Source organism: Amblyomma mixtum, chromosome 8 (genome assembly GCF_055824585.1).
Source record: "Amblyomma mixtum isolate Tamu chromosome 8, ASM5582458v1, whole genome shotgun sequence".
NCBI classification, from domain to species: Eukaryota; Metazoa; Arthropoda; class Arachnida; order Ixodida; family Ixodidae; genus Amblyomma; species Amblyomma mixtum.
In genome coordinates this window covers 26,394,051-26,414,205 of record NC_143019.1, presented here as the reverse complement: position 1 = coordinate 26,414,205, position 20,155 = coordinate 26,394,051, and the positions used below count along the sequence as shown (strand labels likewise).

The following is a 20,155-nucleotide window of genomic DNA, read 5'->3' as shown; positions in this document are numbered from 1 at the left end:
AGAGAAGGAGTACTCAGTATCCGCCAAACACAACATAGACTGGGCAGAGGCACGTGTGATCGAAAAAGAAAAGGACAAGATATCACGCCTCTATCTAGAATCCCTGATTATTCAGACGACAGCGCATACGTATGCGCTGTCGTCTGAATAATCAGGGATTCTAGATAGAGGCGTGATATCTTGTCCTTTTCTTTTTCGATCACACGTGCCTCTGCCCAGTACGCTTAATCGGAATGACGGGAACTTGCCCCCAATCTACGCCAGGTGCCTGGGTTCGCTCTTGCGCCGTGTATAAAATGGACAACGCAGCTACGTTCTGCCTCATTGTGAACAAGGCTCCCGTGGGGCAGCCGAAACGTCATCTCATCCTTTCTTTTGGTCGGCGCCTTCTAATTTCGTCATGATTAACTTTTATCTGGTTTTCTTGGAGCCATGCCATGGATTCTGTAATATCGAATGCAGCAGGAACATGGCGTTCGCATAATTTATCAGCAATACTTTGATTTGAGCTAGTTGGTTGCAGCATGACATGTTTACGCAAAAGGCGTACTGGCGCTAAAAAACGGAGACAACACACAACAGGACAGGACTGGCGCCAACTTCCAACTGAGTTTATTCACACAAAAACCACTTAAAAACCACACTGCATGCAAAAAGATACAGAAAAACCAGATACAAGGGGTGATTTAATAAAGATACACGTGCTAAACGGACCAAAGCAATGATTATCACGCTGACAAAGACCCACTAAGAAACCTAATTTCTTTATCTGACAATGACATAGATGGCTGGCTTATGCAGAGATCGCCCCTCTGCTTGATGTAATAGGCTTCTATTATTTCACGCTCTAATCTGTCTTTTGACCTTGCAATGAATTTGGTGTTCTAAAAACCGGGACGGCATTTGCAGCTTTTGCAGTGAGTGGCCATGTGGCTGCCATAGCCATTTTTTACAGCAATCTTGTGCTGCCTCACTCTTTTGTGCTGTCTCACTTTAATTTATATGCCTAGCAATAGTAAATGTATTGTCTGCATATTGATAAATACTACTTTAGCGGATAGCCGAACTCAAATAATTGACATAAATGTTAAGTAGTAATGGTGATAATGCTGACCCTTGGGGTGCTCCTGCTTGAGTGAACTTAAGTTTACCTCTCTTCTTGATCCTCCTAGACAGACTATCGGCGACCGCTGTGACAGATAACTACGCAAAAAAGTGGACGCGGAACCCATAGCGATACAGATTGCTGCATGCTATAACCCGACCAACGGAATCAAAAGCCTTGGCTTAATCCAAGAAGAGAGCATAAGCGATCTGGTTTTGCCTAAAAATTTCTAGCAGAAAATTTGACAGGTAATCAAAGAGCACGTGAGTACCGCTGCCTGTTATGAATCCGTATTGAGAGGGCGCAAGCAAGCTATGCTTTCCTACGAAACTGTACATAACATCAAGAACATAATAATAATAATAATGTTTCTTTCACCACAAAAATATATATGGTGACAGGATTCCCACAGTAAAAGCTGCCTTTTAGACAGCTTGATTTGCCCATGGACAACCAGCCGCTAAATTTGGCAGCAAAACAGTTCGTCATGCAACTTTATATACGTATGTAATAAACAACATCGCACACAATCAAGAAAGGCACTTCCCGTAAGAAGAATAAAGTAACATACATGAAGTAAACAAACGAAATAACACACATAATTTCCTTTAGAAACGCAGTGAAGAGAAAGTAAAAAGTATGCTAATAGGTTCTTGTCCGAGGCGGTTCCTAGGGACATATTATTAAAGAAACGTCATTTATGAGACGTGGTAGTATTTTTTCTTGTGTTTAATTGAAAGCGGTATGTTGTTCTGTATATTTTAATATTTTACTGATCGACGTTTCTTATCTAGTGTACTTTGCAACTTATTTCAGGGTTAGCCAGTCAATGAAGAAAAGATTTATTATTACTAATTTCTCGTTTTAAAGCGTGGTATAAATAGCTTGGTGGTCGGAAACATCTCATATTTAAGCAAAAGCGCTTGCGTGTGGAATGTTCTCGGGGTTCTAGGGCAAAATGCTAGGGGTAATAGAGTATACTTGAATAAGAGATGAAAAAATCAGTCCTACTGCTATGTTAAGACCTCATGCTTAGGCTCCCAGTGTACGCCTCTAGCATGAGCTCTCATTTTTCTTCGTTCGTTCTCTCGCTTTTTACACAAGTGCAGTTCTGCAAAGGTGAATAGAGGCATGCTTCGCTCCTGTGGTTAGGCTTGCCTGTACAAAATTGCACTTGTGCACCAGAACACACCTTACGACGAGCCGTGCTGCGTCGTTAAAGCATTACTTAAAGCAAACTTAAAGCATTAGCAGTTGTATAGCTGGTGCTTTAATGATTGAATTTCATGATTTTAATGGCGACATGCTACTGCGGCAAGGTTGCCACTTGCAGTGGGGGGCAGGCAGTGACGTCATCACCCTCTTATCCAATCAGGAACTTTTGGGACTGACGGAGGAGTATTTTTTTTTTATTCGAGCTGTTTGCCATTACGCATAATGAAAAAGGAAAGAAAGTGATAGAAAGGAGTGCAAACAAGCCTCGCTTAAAAAGCGGCAAAAGTTCGCGATAAAGCGATTATCTTGAGTCCACTTGCTATAGTCGTCTGCAATGTCCCATCGCAGGCCAACCTTTCTTAGGAAACGTCGTCTCACGGAAGCTGTAGCCGGGCAAGTCCACAGCAAGTGACGGAGGAGTAATCGTGTGATGTTAAGTCTGATGGTCTCGCTTTAAAGGTGACCCGCTTCTGGACTGGGCATCGGTGGAGAGGATGCTCGAAGCCTGCGAGAGTGAAATGAAGGGTAAAGAAGAGAGAAATAAGAGAAGGCCAGTGCGGCGCCTGCTTTACCCATGTTCGGAAATGGCCTGGGGCACACTCAGAACGGGTTTGGCCCACCCCTAGAATTTGGATGGCCCAATGTGATTTCGTATAATATTTCGTGCTTAGCAATGGTAAGCCTTCAGCCATTTTTTTACTTATCTTAATTTGTTCGCCAGCAGTTAATCCGCTTCAATGCACCATGACGATTTGTTTACTCGCGCTCTTTTAATTTCAGGGCGCATACTGCGTCAAAGAAGAGACAGCGTTCCGACAGCGGTCGAGAACCGCCTGGAAAAGAACCTGGACGCAAAACTCTACGATATGCTACCCATGTACGCCTCCCAACTGAAGCCTGAAAATCAGGGCCCGTACTCTCAGCCTTACATGGTTGCTGGTCTCAACTGGCTTCGGCGAAAGGGACCGCTCCGTGGTGTCTCCCAGGACGAAATATTAATGGAATCTGTGGTACGTTTTGCCTGCACGTGATGCGTTATTAGTTGTGTACAAATCTACAAACAGAAAACATGTCTCGCACCAGTGGTTCATTGTATTTGTGCATCTGGATTCTTGCTTACGAGATATTGATTTTAGTGAGGGCACAAGCCTGCAGACAACATTTCAGCCATATCGATATGCAGCAGTAAGGCAATTTATATGGGCTACAAAGAGCCGGCAAGTGTTTGAATGAACTGAGTGTCGTTGTCTGACTTCACCCAAAGTGCCTTTGTTGTTGCAGACTGTCGCACGTGAATTTACACAGCTTTTGGACAGTACTCGAAATATACAACGGGACTTTCGTTATATAAAACATTAAATTTCTTTTGCGCCAATAAACGGACTGTAGGTTTTTGAACAGAAACAGTGGAAGAAAAAAATAAGTGCTAAAAAAACTCGGTAGATGTCTTAAAACTAGAAATTTCCGAACACCTTCTCGATTGTTTAGAATGAACGGGAATTATCGCTAAGAGTAGGCTGAGTTAACACCGCACCCATGCGGTGTTACTAAGTCGCCGCTTTAAGCTTACCTGTTTTCACGCTTATATCTCTTTAAGAGAGTTATTCAAGTAACAGCTCAACCGGAAACTTCTGCAGGCAAGCGCCGCTAGAACACAATATATTCTAGACGGGCCTGTAAAATAGGGACATGTGATTAACTGTTTGATGGACCCGCATTCTTCGCAGGTGGTGCAAGTTAACCTGACGTCCGAAAAGCCTCTGGTAACATCTCTTCAATGGGACATTGGATTTGGCAGCTCATGCAATTGTACACATCACGGCCTGAGCATTCTGCTTGAGATCCCATTTCACATTCAGGATATCCATATGATGACTGATAACGGCTGTATAACGTATCCTATCATTAATCAAATGCCTATAACGTTCTCACTTTCGTCTCCACGAACCACTGTCGACTGTCGAGATGACAGAGAGGGCGACGAACTATCGCAAAGCGCGCAGCACACCCAAGCGGAAATGTTCGCCACAGCCGCCATCCAGAAGTCTTTGGCAGAGGACCACATCGTACCTGCGATCACGAACAAGCTGCGTGATGAGCTGACACCAAAACTCTAGCTGAAGCAGGCGAGAATTTTCATAAGGAGACAATGAACACACACCGCGCTGCGTGTTACCAGCAGTGAGAGCAAAATATGTGTGTCAAGTGGTCGCATATCCTTCCTTCCTTTGTGAGCAGCTGCATTAGTACCACTGTATAGCGACCATTAGCTACTGCAGCCTTTCAAATAATTTTTTGTAAAAAGCGTCCCATTTTGGCCCTTGGCTGTTGTGAAGTTATAAGACTGTTCGCGTCTGGGAACTGGTTTATAAGTGCTCTTATTGTTTTTTTCTTTTTCCATGCCCGTCAAGATGTTTGCGTCGCTGCGCTGGGCTGATTATTGTCTTTTATTAGCTTCTGTGTGCTTCACAGTTAAATTATGCGTGGGAAATTATGATAGCAAGTTTTGGAGTGCCACAAATACTGTCGCATGCCGTTGTCCGCCGTACAGGGGATGTGAACCTTGTCGAGCCTCAACCTCCTTCATTCTTGCTCACTCTATGACTGTCTTTTTTATGATGAAAATAAAGTAATTTTACTACATGCCGGCAATAGCGCGTAATACTGTTTTTAGCAAGCGCTTCGCAATGTCATACGCATTGAGCATACCGCTCTCACCTTTGATTTTGAAGCTCCAGAGACAAAGAGTCCTTCTCAAGAGAACAAGACGGCAGGATTTGGTGCGATTTTTTTTTCAATCATGAAGACCTAGAACACTTCTCGGGGCCGTTTTGGATTCTTGTTCAAGGATGACGATAGAGGGAGAAGAGGGAACTCTGCCAAAGCTCTGGGAAATCATGGTCACCTTTTGTGTAAGCTGAGGCAGGTGGAACTAGGAGCCAAGTACGCACAACACCTGTTCGCAGGGTGGAGGGAATGCGCTTCTAAGTGCTGTGGCAGCTCGACATGTCGGCGCAGCGTATGAAACATTGAGATTTCTTTGCATCTCTAACTGTGTTGTGTATAGCCACGAAGTTGTTGGTTGTATGGAAAGGGCTCGACGTCAAAAACTTGTGAATTATGAAAATCCTTTGGGCTGACACTGTTTGCTCTGGAAAAGCGCAGCGCTCAGTGTCAAACTTATGGACGTCTTTTTATGCTGGCTAAGCACTCAACCTCCAAACTTTGTTTTGCCGATGATTGTGGTGGAGAAGTTTCTAGCTGGATCATAATCATACCGCTATGATCCTGAGGATTCAGAAGCGAAGGAAGGAAATCGCGTCTTTCTACAAAACAGTTTCCGACCAGATCGCATCATTCTGGCCGCACAGGCCAGAATTCTTGCCCATGCTGTGACTCTTCCCTAAAAGTCTTTGCACCAACTTTCGAAGACTAATGCTAAAGAGAGATGAAAGATGCAACCTAACGGGATACTTAGAATGCAATATATTAATACTCACGAAGACCCGTTAATCAGTCGGCAATAACGGTTCAGATACCTTCTCATCTTATAGCAGAACTGCTCATACGTCGACTCGGCAGTCTAAAATGTACAAGTGTCAGTATCCTAATAGCTCCATACATGTCCATAAGCCATAGAATAATAAAACTAATTTCTGCGTCAAAAATGGTTTCGCTGTCATACGAGCGCACAAGTTAAATTGCCACGCCTTGCAAATACCGAACCCAATTTTTCAAACTCGTTTTAATTTTTATGCCGACTTCAGTTACCTCCAGTAAACTGATTCAAACAAATATCTACTAATGCCAGCAAAAGCAACAAAATATTCAGTGTCTGAGGAAACTACTGTAACCTACGCCGGCCAATGCACAAGTCAGCATGGAAACTGTGCATCGATCAGTGTAGTTATCAAGTTTTTGCGGTAATATCTAGTGGTTTATTGTACGTATCGAAGGCTCTCCCTGCCGCCGCGGTGGCTCAGTGGCTATGGTGCTCGGCTGCTGACCCAAAAGACGCGGGTTCGATCCCGGCCGCGGCGGCTGGAATTTCTTTGGAGGAGAAATTCTAGAGGCCCGTGTACTGTACGATGTCAGTGCACGTTAAAGAACCCCAGGTGGTCGAAATTTCCGCAGCCCTTCACTACGGCGTCTCTCATAGCCTAAGTCGCTTTGGGACGTTAAACCCCATAAACCAACCAACCAAGGCTCTCCCTAGGCCGACAAAGTAGTAAGTTATAATTTTTTATTTTATTTTATTGGATACTAAATAAATTGATAAGGTACGAGCAGGTTTATAGTACTGCCTCCTTTGCAAAAACCGCACTGATCCATGCTTAACAATTGTGTTTCCTGCACAACGACGTCATGACCAAATGGGCTATTTTTTATAATTCTTGCTGGAGATTTTAGTATTGGGATCAGTGTTTTTTTTTTACTTATGGGGTTTAACTCCCCAAGCTCCTGTGGCTATGAGGGACGCCGTAGTGAAGGGCTTCCGGAACATTCGGCTTCCTGGGGTTCTTTACCGTGCACGGACATCGCACAGTACATGGGCCTCTAGCATTTCGCCTTCATAGAAATGCGTCCGCCGTGGCCGGGATCGAACCCTTGTCTTTCGGGCCAGCATCACAGCGTCATAACCACTGAGCCACCGCGGCGGCTTGACCAGTGTATACTTGCTATGAGCCCTCCTGATCCATTTTTGTGCATTGGTCTTGCATACTAGATATCAAGCTATCAGGATTTCAACTCTAATGGGCGTTTCTTTGATGTTATAAAACAGTAATTCTTTTATACACTCAAAGTTTTTCACTAAATTGCTCATCCAGATATCATCTGCTCCTGATGGCTATGTCGTGGGCATGACCTGAAACACGTCCTCTACTCCAGACTCGGGGACACTACGCAGATAAGCTTAAGAGAATATCAGTGCACGTTAAAGAACCCCAGGTGGTCGAAATTTTCGGAGCCCTCCACTACGGCACCTCTCATAGCCTGAGTCGCTTTGGGACGTTAAGCCCCATAAATCAAACCAAACCACTTTAAAAAATCTGCAGTCCAAAGGACACGTTCATCTGGTTCTCAAGATTGAACTGATTTCAACCGGTATCACGTTATAAAATTCATAATATTCGTGCAAATGACCCCTATGACCTAGGTCATACATGTAATAACACCACAATGTTATCAATTCCATGGTTTAAGCATGCACGAAGTGGCTTTATGCAGCTGCATCAAGTGTGTATGTAAAAGACAGAGAAGCTGAAGCAACCGGGGAACGTGTTGTGCGCTGTGCTTCTTGTATCATGCCTTGTGATCGTCGTCGTGATGAGTACACTCCCGTCAAGTGTTCCAGTTAATCATGCTATAAATCTAAGCGATGCTGTTTCCTTTTCCGCACATGTCAATGTACAATTCTAGCCTCTATAATTTCAATATGAAATTCCACAGAAATTTTGCAGGTTAGGTTCGCTAATATATCAAATCTTAATGGACGTCTTCCTGCAAATATAACAGTGGGCGCCGGCTACGTTATGCTATCTGGTTGAGATTAACAACTCGACCTTAGCGGCGTGCGCTAGGTCTAGATGCAACAACGGCGGAAGTTTCGTGACAAGAAAAACAAGATAACCTCATGGCTTATCTCACAAGGGTTGGCGTGTAAGGGACAGCAATGGTTCATGTGTGGAAGAAAACGTCCTATGTAAGAGGAGTTCAAGGCGGCTGATGGCGTGGCCAGTTAGAGCAACTTTTAGGCACGGGGCAGCCGCAATAGGCAGCTCTCGTCCGCTTAAAACCACTTGTGCTCGTTACGAGGGAAGACGCTTCATATTTCTGCCAGTGTTATGGACCTCAGGAACATAAACACTTGAGTGCAGTGGGGTCGTGCGGGGACCCTGGGGCGTGCCCCGAATTCCTTTGTAAATAAAGTTTTCTCTCTCTCTCTCTCATATTTCTTAACAATTTCCGGATTATAATTCCACTCGAAACGGCATGAGTGAACGCTTATTTGCTGCCGCCAGCAGCTGTCTTCTCATCCTGTCACTGTATTACACTGTAACTTTGAAGTTTAGGAGAAACGCTGTCGATATAAGAGCATTTATTGAAAACACTCCAGCGGGCACTGTGTAACATGCATTCAGAGAGGTGCAAGAGCATCAATGCAATAAATGCCTACATAGGCGCCAACATAAATGCTTTTATCCAGCTTGTTACCACGTGTATCATGTTATGGCACACTTTGAAGAGCGTATAATCGCTTTGTGAATTCTAGACTCTGTAGTAACGACAAGGAACCTTGAAGTCGACGTTTCTTATTTTTATCCTAAGAAGATAATGTCAAAGATAATAAGGAGGTTGCTCATCTCGGGGAGGAATCCGAAATACGTCTACTTGAATGCTTAAAAGAAAACTTCAAATATAGAAAAGATAGAAGCGAAACACATAAACGCAACCAGCACCAAATATGTTTGGTATCTTTGGCAGACGACTGTTTGTGTAGCAAGCTTGGGTCGTATCAGCTATCAACGAGCTAATGCTCTCGGTTCCCGTTTTCCAAAGCTTCTCCGCAGCTCAACGGTTTTGCTTTACCCCGCTCTAATGATAGTTTGAAGCCTCGTACAACCCGCTCGAGAAGGGCCCTCCTTCGATCACTTGAAGGTCGCCTGTTCGTACCCAGATCACATTGCACATTTGCCATCTCAGCTGCCAGCTTCGAGAGCTTTCTCAAGCTGCACTATTTGCGAGTCCCAGATATTTTTTTTTTTTTTTTGCTGAATTGTTGTATTCTCAATGCAACGAAATTGCAACGAAGGTGTTCTGTTTGGTCCACTTTGTACTTAGCACAACTAAATTCATCGCGATGAAAGCATTTCAGTGGTGGTGAGGTTGTAGAAGTCAGGCTTTGCAGCACGTTTCAGCTAATCTACTTCGGCTGACACAACGACTGTCGAAATGCGCTACGTTCGCTAAGGCGAATAGCCTTTCACAACTCTTCCAGGCAATTTCCATCTTTGCGAGCATTGAGAAGCGATACCTGGTATTTGCAGGACCCCCTGTCGCAGCCAGGTGCAAAGCACTTCTTGCCCATGTGGACACATTACGCATTTTTTGCATTAGCAAATACATAAAGAACGTCCGATGGGAACGCGTGCGACGGTCCTGCCCATCATCGTACACCTGTAATCTTAGCTGCCAGTACCCTACCCAGGCATTTCTGTCGGCGGCATGATGTCTTGAAACGGCTCTCTAATTGGCCAGACGAACCAACAAATCACGGTTCTCGCCTCCGGTGCCGGCTGTGAGGCATCGAGGGGGCATGCGCAGTGCGATATCTGCCCAGCAGACGACGCGTCTCTCCGCGGCCGGAAATGGAAGTATTCGGACACTAAGCGGTACGAAAGCTTCCACCTGCTCACAGTGAATCGGTTAAATGAAGAAAACAGGCATATATCAAGGTTGGAGTCTTTGAATGTTGGCTGAGGCTGCAAGTTTTCCACGCGTGTGTCAATGCTGCATAGCAACGCTAGCATTAGCTGTGTAGAGAGCTTCCTGAACGCTTCCTGTCCCATATCGGCAGCGCTCACTTCCGGTCACACTGTACTACGTTTAATACATATGGTACAACGGTGTGAAGGCTAACGCTCTTGTTTGCTGTGGCTACATCTGCGATCAAAAAGTAGCCCGTTCCTTGCGGTCAGCCTAACACAATAAATGCTATGCCTCCAGGCCTATTCATTGATTCATTTGTCATGATCCTAAACAAATGCGCGCTTGCTGCTGAAGTAGCACTGTCGCTTTGTCTTGCCTTTGACCACTCGGCCACAAGACGAGCGCGGAGTAACACGCCCCTCTTTATTTTTTCATACGGACTACTTTCGTACCTTTCACAGAATTGCAGCCGATAAAGAAACGGAGTATACGTGTCCGTCAGCTTCCGGCTTCTGTTGCCATTGCGCACAACTGCCGCTGCAAGTGGTAGGTCGCGAAAGCCTTTTTCTATCAGCAAACTAAGTCAACTAGTTTTGACAAAATCCGAAGCGAAATTAATGTCTGTTCTTTTTTATTACTTCCGTCGATTGATAGGTGCTCCGTGTTTCTCCAAAAGTCAAATTCTTTTACTCAGCGGCAGTGTGTCATCTAGGAATTGTGTTCGCGTTAGGCAACGTTCTTTTTATTGTAATGCATAACCAAAGGTGACGGAATGACGAGAGTTTTAGTAATAAGTTAACGCATTTAGGCCTTGTTCTTACGCTTCTATATTTCCGTTTTTTTTTTTGCAGAGTATAGCCATCTAGAATCCTCCCATGGCGGCTGTGTCGACTGTGACTGCGGCGGCTTGGACTGTGGTGTCTGTGATTGTGGTGGTCTTGACTGTGGCGGGTGTGACTTTGATTGCGATTGGGACTTCAAAGGTACGTTAACACGCCTGCACACTCGAAACGGCTTTCTTATATCACTCAAGAAATAAGTTGGAAATATAAAGCGCTCCTATAGCTTAGCAACTAACTTCCTATTTTGATATAACGCTACTGCTTTAGGCTGGGTATTCAGTAGAAGGGTGAAGGGAAAATAGTTACCTTTTAATGAGGCCGAGTACACTGTTGCCTCAAAGTCATACCTGTGCATAAATTCACATGTTTGCAGAAATATACATATCTATACATAGCATGACATCGAATGAGCAGAGCTGACTGGGTGTGAAAATTTGTGAACATTGAGTCTTTTTGGCTTGTAACAGTATACTCGCGAATTGTTTCATCGTGAAGCACACATTTTCTTCAGTATGGTGCGAGCTTTATTCACAATGCTCTCTGTCCAGGAAGACGGGGGCAGGGTGGTCACTCCTAGATGCCGTTACAGAGCCACGATGCAACAGGATCCTCTGTTTAACTTTAGACGGCGGCAAGTGATCGGGTGCCCCGTACCGATAGCAGCGCGGGAGATAATTTTCGACACCGTTGGCCTTGGAAAGCTGTGCAAACTAGGCGCTGGAGGGTGTGAGACGCTGGAAGATAAAGACAACCTTGTGTTGCTTGCACTCACGGGGTACGTGGATAATGTGCATGTAGTTCCCGGTTTCTGCCACTCGCTTCTCTAATCAAGTCATTTTTTACGAAGGCGCAGCTCCCTCCGGCAGGCCGTAGATAAACAAAGAACGCGTCATTTCTAGGGCAGGCGAAAAAGCCATCCGGTGAGCTAAGTCAGGGACCAAGAGACGGTGTCACGACGATAGAGAATGCCGTAGGCTGGCTGTCATGTCGTTCGCTCACAGATTCTCTAATGTAGTGGAGAACTTGGTCAAGAGGTACGATGTTGGGGTTGTATTCTCAGCGACCGTGAAACCGGCTGGGCTCTGTCACCTATTGGACAGGAAATCACTGGCTGTTGTCCACAATAACCGGACAGCCTGCAGAACTGAGGACATGTCGCTTTTCATCAAATGTAGAAAGGGTGCAGTTTACAGAATACCATTGTCATGTGGTAATGTGCACCTCGGTCAGACTGGTCGGTGCATGAACGTGCGGTATTTTGAGCACGCTAATTCACTAGGCAGAGACTCACTTGATCGTATCCCAGTGCAGTGCCGAAAATATAAGGAACGCCACACTTTTCGAGTACCACATCCTGCTCTGACATCAGGGCCAGGAGACGCTCGAGGTTGGAAGACTTCTTCCTTATAAAAACGCTAATCGGTGCGTCAGTCAGCCTGCAGTGGCCTTGTCAGACGAAGAATTTCGCTACCCAGATAACCGTGTACCTTACGCTCCTGACTGATAACTTTCTGTACTTATGTGCTTCATGCTTTCTACCCCTTCACCATGAGGACGCGACGTGCGGTGCTTCCGGCTGTTGCCTGTACTTATACCTTCACCTTTTCGCTAAACCTTCAATTGGTGTCTTTTTTTTCTGGTGTCTGTCCCGATAGTATGCGTTGTTTTTTCATCATGTGCTCTACACGGATGGATGACTGGGAGACAAGAGCTTCCCTTTGAAACGGGGTGGTGGCAGTTCTCACCATGCTAGCCTTTTTTCTCTATTTTTCTTTATTGTGCAGTAAATTGGTCTCAAAATTCCCCGCTTTCTTTAAATAGGTTTTCCTACTCTTCTAATCTTATGTCAACTCTCTGCTTTTGAGCCAACAATCCTGCAATCGCTTTTTGCTAACTTACACCGCTGATTTATTTACATGAACATTGTTATCTCTAAACCCTAGGACCTCAGGGAAAGTGACTGTGCCTGCATCAACATCCGGAAGGGTATCATCACATTTGAGAATGCGGTATTCAATTGTTTCTACGTATTTCCCACATGCAGCACATGTGTCATCATCTTCGTTGAGTTTGTTTGTTTTTTTTTGTAGCGGCGCGTTCTAAGTTACCCTCACCTAGCTTGAAAGAGTAGGGCATTGCCTCCTGAGTTATCATACAACAATTCCATCCTGACCTGCCTTTTCCAATATCAATAGAGTTCTATACAGCACGCTTCTTTTCCATTGAAAAGAACACATCGCCAACTCTTGACGCCCCTTGGCGCCCTCATGACGATTCTTGTGTAGACATCCACGTCCCGGACGCTGGTGCACACAGGCTGGGAGCTCCTCCGACCTGGCGCTACCCGGTATTACAACAATATCGAGTTTAAGAGCGAAAGCTCTATTACTTCCAAGGTCAATCTTGATGCGCGTTTGACCTTGAAGCCTCGGAGAGCAAGCAAATTAGGTGACTCCGCTGGCTCCACCGCTGTGATGGCACGTGACCAGGAGAGAGCAAGCTGGCCGGCTTCGCCGTTAGCGCTGCAGTCAATGGACCCAAACCTGCGGCCGCTACGTAGAGGAAGCCCCGATTCTAAATGTCACCAGTGTACGCGACCGGATCTTTGGGGCCGGTTATTTCCTCAAGGCCCCCTAGCCTTCCCAAGCGTCCAAGCCCAAGGCCCCAACCCTTAATTTCCCTTCGGATGCCTTGAGTGTCAACCATCACGACGTCTAAACTGCAGGCGACAATTTAAAGCCCTGAATAGCTGGCCGAGTTGAAACTGACGATATTCTGAATCAGCACTGGAAACACGAAAGCTCTATTATGCCCTTCGTCGTGATTTTATGCAGCTCCTAGAAGTGCACCTTTAGACGGAAACCAGACCGACAAAACTTGCGGGCAAAGAGCGCGCAATTGTAGTCAATAAATTCATTCCTGCATTTGAAAAAAATCATCGGCGGCGATAACGATTCGTGCGACGAAGTTCACGCTAGCAGTGTGGTTATGGGGTGTATTGAAAGTGTGATGACTGAGACCTTGGAAGCAATTAAAGCGAGTATGAAATGTCACTATTTGCAGGAGGGGCCAGAATCCATGGATATGAATTTAACGCCGACAGAGGTGACGACATCTATGAGTGTGGACTTACCACTGACCAAGAGGCCGGGATCCAGATGTGAGAACGTCCCGTTGAGTGGCTGTTCATGCTGGCATAGTTCACAAAGCCTGAAACCTCTTTCGGTTTCCACTGGCTTCGTGCACAGCCTGGAAGAAGTACATTCGTAGCAGTCACTGGTGGACTACAGTAAACACATGCCCGACTATTTCGAAAAGCAAAAAACTAAAGGACCAGCCGTCGCATTTTTTGTTTTTCAGAAACCACCTTTTTAATTTGATGCTGTTATCTTTTCAAAAAACTTGACTCAAGCTGGCAAGTTGAACAAAAGCATTGATTCGTGCACTAAGTTTCTTCTCTCTGCATTCGTGCCAACATTTGTTCCTATTAAGAACGCATACCATTAAAACGTGAACAAAGTTACCTTTCTAATGAGTTCAAAAATTTTCTTTTTACGTAGCTCGAAAGGCTGCAGCGGTCGCGCAAATATTGTGAAAAATGGTTAGTGGCCGCGTTCTGCAGAAAACCTAGCGTCGTTATCGTCGGCGCTGTCGTGAGCGGTAAAGCACGTGCCCCACCTACTTTTTTGTCACGTGACCCTGTGACGTCATCACAACGTACCTACCGTAGCAGATGGCAGCCTGCCTACCGGATGGGAAGCAAACTGCCCGCCGTCGCACGTCGAAGTTAAATTACTGATCGGCCGCGAAATATTTCAGGAAGAGCAACTTGGTTGTCACAAGCCCCACCGGTGTCAGTGTCTGAAAAAATTGGGAGAAAACTTTGGCAACTAAAGTGTTCACAGGCGAAAGCCGAGGACACTATGCCGTGACGAGTTCCGGTGGATATGACGTCACACCGTTCCCGTGGCTATATCGATACCCAAATTATAGATTTTTCTGCAATCTAAAGTGTTAATTACGCTTAATTACACATTTTACCATGTAATTTGACACAAATTCGACGTTTAACCGACCATTCTGTGACAATTTCAACTATGGGGTGACGACTTCCGGTGGATGTGACATCCCACCATTCCCTTGGCTATATCGGCGTCCGCGCTATTTCGACGCAATTTTCACATTTTTTCCTAATAATAATTAATTAATTAATCTACAGTCATATAACTTGGCTTCTAGATTAATTTTTCCCCTCTATCTGAAGCAACCTTTGCTTTTCTTCTATTTTTTTCAGTTGCCGAGTTCAACGCGTGTGACACGCTTTGCTAGCGGACGACAGTATGAGCCATTAAAGGCTTTCGCCTTAATACCCACCTCTCGGTGCAGTGGCGCATCGCTTAACCGGTGGATCACTGCATCAGTGCTGTTTGATGAATCCCGTAATCTGTGAATGTAGAGCTGTATGGTGAACCTAGGCAACAAAGAAGGAGTACTTAAGGGAGGGTCTCTAGTGATATCGCATCGCGTACTAGAGGGTAAAGACTAAGCTTTAAGCGATGGTGAAATAAAGTGCAGTGTCCTCTTCGGCGAAGTAATACGCAGAGAACACCCAAGGTCGGTGAAGAGACGTATTAATGCTATCACGTCATACCGTATGACGTGATATATGACGTCTTTCATTTTGGTGGCAGTACATACATTAAAATTCGCTAGACAAATGTGCACCACGGTGACAATTGCTCGATTGTTTCCATTTTAATTGCGCAGTGCACTGCAGTACTTAAGACACAATGTCAAGGTAGACAAGAATTGAAACTGCTCTCGGTACATTTAAGTGCACAGGATTCATAACGCATGAAAACTTTTACAATTGCGGTATCTGCAAATGGAGTTGCGCCCGTGAATTCCGCGTTACGTGGTGAAAGGTGAGTGGAAGGCCACCGCGACGGATATCCTGTCAGTACACAAACTTTTTTTACGTTGAAACTTAAGTGGCGAGACTGAGGAACACCTTGTGCAGTACTCAGTTTCTTTTGAACTTAGCCCTTAAAGACGTCTTCATTTATTTATCATTTGCATAAATTCTATTGAGAGTACAAAGAAAAACTACTAGTAGCCTTCGCGATGAAGCTTCTTTGAATCCCCAGAAATTGCGGAAAATTCTAGGGCTAATATAGTATACCTGAGTTTGAAAACGAAATTCGAGGCCCGTGTACTGTGCGATGTCAGTGCACGTTAAAGAACCCCAGGTGGTCGAAATTTCCGGAGCCCTCCACTACGGCGTCCCCACAGCCTTAGTCGCTTTGGGACGTTAACCTCATAAACTAAACTTAACTAAACTAAACTTTTAGTCATTTTAATTTGTTCGTCAGCAGTTAATTCGCTTGAATGCACTATGACGACTTGTTTACTCACGCTGTTTTGCTTTCAGGGCGCATATGGCGAAAAAAAAGAATTGACAGCGTTCTGACAGAGGTCGAAAATCACCTGGAAAAGGTCTTGGACGCAGAACTACGCGATATGCCATCCATCTACGCCTCCCATCTGAAGCCTGAAAATTGGGGCCCATACTCTCAGCATTACATGGTTGCAGGTCTAAACTGGCTTCGGCGAAAACGATTGCTCCGTGCCGTCTCCGAGGACGAAATATTACTCAAATCTCTGGTACGCTTTGCCTCTCCGTGATGCGTAATTACTTATGTATAGATCTCCAAACAGGAAACAGTTTTCCCGACAGTGGTTCTTTGCATTTGATTATAAGAGTTCCTGCTTACGAGACATTAAATTTTCGTGAGGGTACAAGACTACACACAACATTTCAGACATAGCGATATTAAGCGGTAAGTTAATTTATATGGGCTACAAAGAGCCAGCAATTGTTTGAATGAACTGAGTGTCGTCTGACTTCATCCAAATTGGCTTTGTGGTTGTAACTTCTCGCATGTGAAATTTTTCAGGGGATGCAGCTTTTAGATAGAACTCTAAAAAGGGAAGATAAAAAAGGGAAGTTTCTTTTGCGTAAATGCACTGACTAGTTTTTCGAACAAGACCAATGGAAGAACAAAATTACACGAAAAGAAAAACTAGTTAGACAGTTTAAAACAAGGAATTTTCGAGACGTTCGTTGTTATTCAACTGTAAAAGACTTAATAAAGTAACTCCTCAGCAGGAAACTTCTGCGTACAAGCGCGGCTAGAACCCAATCTATTCGAGACGGGCCTGAAGAACTAGAACACGTGGCTAGTTATCTGACGAACCCACATTCTTCGCAGGTGGTGCAAGTTAAGCTGACGTCCAAAAAGCCTCTGATAACATCTCTTCAGTGGGACATTGGATTCGGCAGCTCATGCAATGTTACACATCGCGGCCTGAGCATTCTGCTTGAGATTCCATTTCACATTCAGCATATCCATATGATGACTGATAACGGCTGTATAGCGTATCCTATCATTAATCAAATGCCTATAACGTTCTCACTTTCGTCTCCACGAACCACTGTCGACTGTCGAGATGACAGAGAGGGCGACGAACTATCGCAAAGCGCGCAGCACACCCAAGCGGAAATGTTCGCCACAGCCGCCATCCAGAAGTCTTTGGCAGAGGACCACATCGTACCTGCGATCACAAACGAGCTGCGTGATGAGCTGACACCAAAACCCGTTAGCCGAAGCTGGCCAGAATTGCTACGAATTAGGCAATGAACACATACCGCGCTGCGTGTTACCAACAGTCAGAGCAAAATATGCGTGTCAAGTGGTCGCATATCCTTCCTTCCTTTGTGAGCAGCTGCATTAGTACAACTATATAGCGACCATTAGCTACTGCAGCCTTCCAAACAATTTTTTTGTATAAAGCGTCCCATTTTGGCCCTTGGCTGTTGTGAAGTTATAAGACTGTTCGCGTCTCGTAACTGGTATATAAGTGCTCTTATTGTTATTTTCTTTTTCCATGCCCGTCAAGTTTTTTTATCACTAAGCTGGGCTGTTTATTGTCTTTTTTAAGTTTTTGTGCACTAAGAAATTAAATTTATGCATGAACAAAAATGTGAGCAAGTTTTGAAGTGGCACAAATACGGTCGCATGCCATTACCTGCTGCACAGGGGATTTGAACCTTGTTAATCGTTAACCGCCTTCAATCCTGCTCCATCCGTTATTGGTAGAGAGAGGGTGTGGTAGATGGTCCTTGGCGATCACAAAATGAACAAGGGAGGGAATACCTCAGGTTGCTTGAGCCAACGTTTCGACTAGAGGACTTGTCTTCGTTTGGGCAAAGCGTTCATCATTGGCAGGGATTAAATAGGGTCTTCGCTCCGAGGAGGAAGGCCCCGGGGGTGGGGAAGGAAAGTGGTGTGAGAGGGGATGCGTGTCAGGAAGGAGAGGGAGGTGAATCTTGATTCGTTAAGCTGCAGTAGTGGAAAAACTTATATCCCGAGGGTGTGTAATGAACAAAGGCTTTGAAGGGGCTGCGACGGGGGGTTGGCGCTGGGTGGACCTGAAAAACTCAGATAAGAGGATTAGTCAGCGTGGTACAGGGAAATGAGAACAAGGCAAACAAAATAGGCTGGCACTGGAAGGAGAAAGAAAGGGGGGACATTTCCAAGGACGGACAAGGCAGGGGAGGGGGGGGGATGGCTCGAGTTCAGAGAAAGCCAAAAGGTGGGGGCAGAGGGGGTAACAGGAATGTCATGGTTTCCCAGAACTGATAGTAGGGGATTAGGTAGAAAAAAAAGAAAAAAAAAGGTGAACAAAGGGAGAGGGTGAGAAGGCCGGAAATCTGGTGGAAGATATGACGTGGGAAGGGTGCAAAGAGCGATAGTATGCTCAGAAGTACTTGTATTTGGGCGTGTTGGTTCATAACTTTTCAGGAGGACACAGGGGCGCAACAAAAGACACAGACATAGAAGCAGACAGGGACAAGGGCTTGTCCCTGTCTACCTCCACGCCCGCGCCCCCCATCGCGCCCCTGTGTCCTCCTGAAAGGATAATATACTTATGCGAGGTTCTAGGAAATGGTCTGACCACGTGCAAGACATTTGTTAATTTAAAATGATGCTAACCCTGAAATGTACCTGAAAGATTCCAGGTTTCCTCTGGACATGTTAATCCCTGTTGGTTGCAGTGTTTTAAATTTGTGGATTAGGAATGCTTCTCTGTATTTTCTGTCCCTAGTCGATTTGAAGCCTGACTGAAGAATGAACAATTTGAGTTCGTCGAATTTGTGATGGCGTTGATTAAAATGGGTCGACACTGCCTTCTGTTCATTCCGTGTTGTGTCAGCCCGGTTCCCGTTTAATCTGGCACTCATTGTTTGCCCGGTTTCTCCGATATATTGTTTCTGGCAGAAGGAGCACTGGAGCATGTAGATAATATTGGACGATGTGCAGTCAAAACTGGTCTTTATATCGAAACTGAAATCGCTTGCCGTACTTTTAACCGTAGTGTCCCTTTGTAAAGGTTTGCATGTCTTGCATCTAGGTCGAGAGCATGAAGTTACTGTCGGTGGTGGTTTCTTACCGAGCCTAGCATGCACCAGGATGTCCTTCAGGTTTGTGTTGCGTCTGTATGTTACCCTTGGTGCGTCGGGAAATATTTTCTTGAGACGGTCGTTACCAGTTAAAATGGGGTGGTATTTCCGCAGGATATTGTTTATGTTTGGAAGCGCGTTTGAGTATTTCGTTATAAGTGCAGGAGATCGTTGTCTGTTAGCTTTTGTTCGTTTTTTAAGAACTACATCTCGTTTTAAAGTGGTTGCTCGTTGGAACGCATTATTAAGGGTTGTCTGTGGATGATGTTTGGTGATTAGTGTGTTTTTTAGCGAGTGGAGGTGTTTCAGGTAATCGTCGTCGTCCGTTATGGTCTTTTTTGTGATAAAAATAAAATGATTTTGCTGCATGCCGGGAATAGTGCGTAGTAGTGATTTTAACAACCACTTCACAATGTGATGCACATTGAGTATACAACCTCACATTTGCTCAATGATTTCGAAACTAATGCTTCATGGTGTATTTCTTGCTTTGCGAATGACTGTGGCGGAGAATTTTGCAGCTGGATCAAATCATACCCCTATGATCCTGTAAATCAATGATTGAAGGAAAACGATCTAAGATCTATTTACCAAGATCTAAGAAGGCTCTTCTACCTTATGATTCGTGCCACTCACAGCTCGTAAAAAGGAGAATCGCAACCTCATGTTTAAGATCCTCGCTTGTCAAGTCATGTCCACACATGGTGAAATGTAGTTTTTCCAGTCAAGTAGACCGGCTTTACTCTGCGGGTTTTCCTCCTTCTCTTCTGAAAGCTGTTGCAGAATCTTTGCTGAAAACCCTATCGTTGAAACAAAACCAACAAGAACTCACTGAAAGCGAGAGGAGGAAGTTTGAAGTCCTTCCTTATGTGCACAAGACTTCGCACGGTTTGAAGAATGTGGGAGGGAAATTTGGTGTCAGCGCGTTCTTTTCCGCCCGATGTAAACTGTCTCGTTTATGCCGAATAACTAACAATAACCTGCAAAAGAAAGTAGGGTGCGGAGTCAACCACAGACCTAAGTTTGCAGGCTGTAAGA

At 44.9% G+C, this 20,155-nt stretch overlaps 3 protein-coding genes across 3 annotated transcripts in view; 2 read left to right on the top strand and 1 right to left on the bottom strand.

Moving 5' to 3' along the window:
* The window catches only part of LOC149331788 (neprilysin-1-like), a 189,526-nt gene extending 184,657 nt beyond the window's left edge, over positions 1-4,869 (top strand). The window contains exons 10-11 of the mRNA XM_089556877.1: positions 3,101-3,330; positions 4,048-4,869. Coding sequence (XP_089413003.1) covers positions 3,101-3,330; positions 4,048-4,437 — 620 coding nt within the window. The 3' untranslated portion in view covers positions 4,438-4,869. The remainder of the gene's footprint in view (positions 1-3,100; positions 3,331-4,047) is intronic.
* Positions 1-20,155, bottom strand: part of LOC149331785 (uncharacterized) — a 297,794-nt gene that overhangs the window by 239,253 nt on the left and 38,386 nt on the right. The gene's annotated exons all lie outside the window — the stretch shown is intronic.
* On the top strand, positions 10,240-18,200 carry LOC149331787 (uncharacterized). The gene is made up of 4 exons (XM_089556876.1): positions 10,240-10,297; positions 10,603-10,734; positions 16,025-16,257; positions 16,866-18,200. The coding sequence occupies exons 3-4, from the start codon at positions 16,114-16,116 to the stop codon at positions 17,292-17,294; spliced, it is 573 nt and encodes a 190-aa protein (XP_089413002.1). The 5' UTR covers positions 10,240-10,297; positions 10,603-10,734; positions 16,025-16,113; the 3' UTR covers positions 17,295-18,200.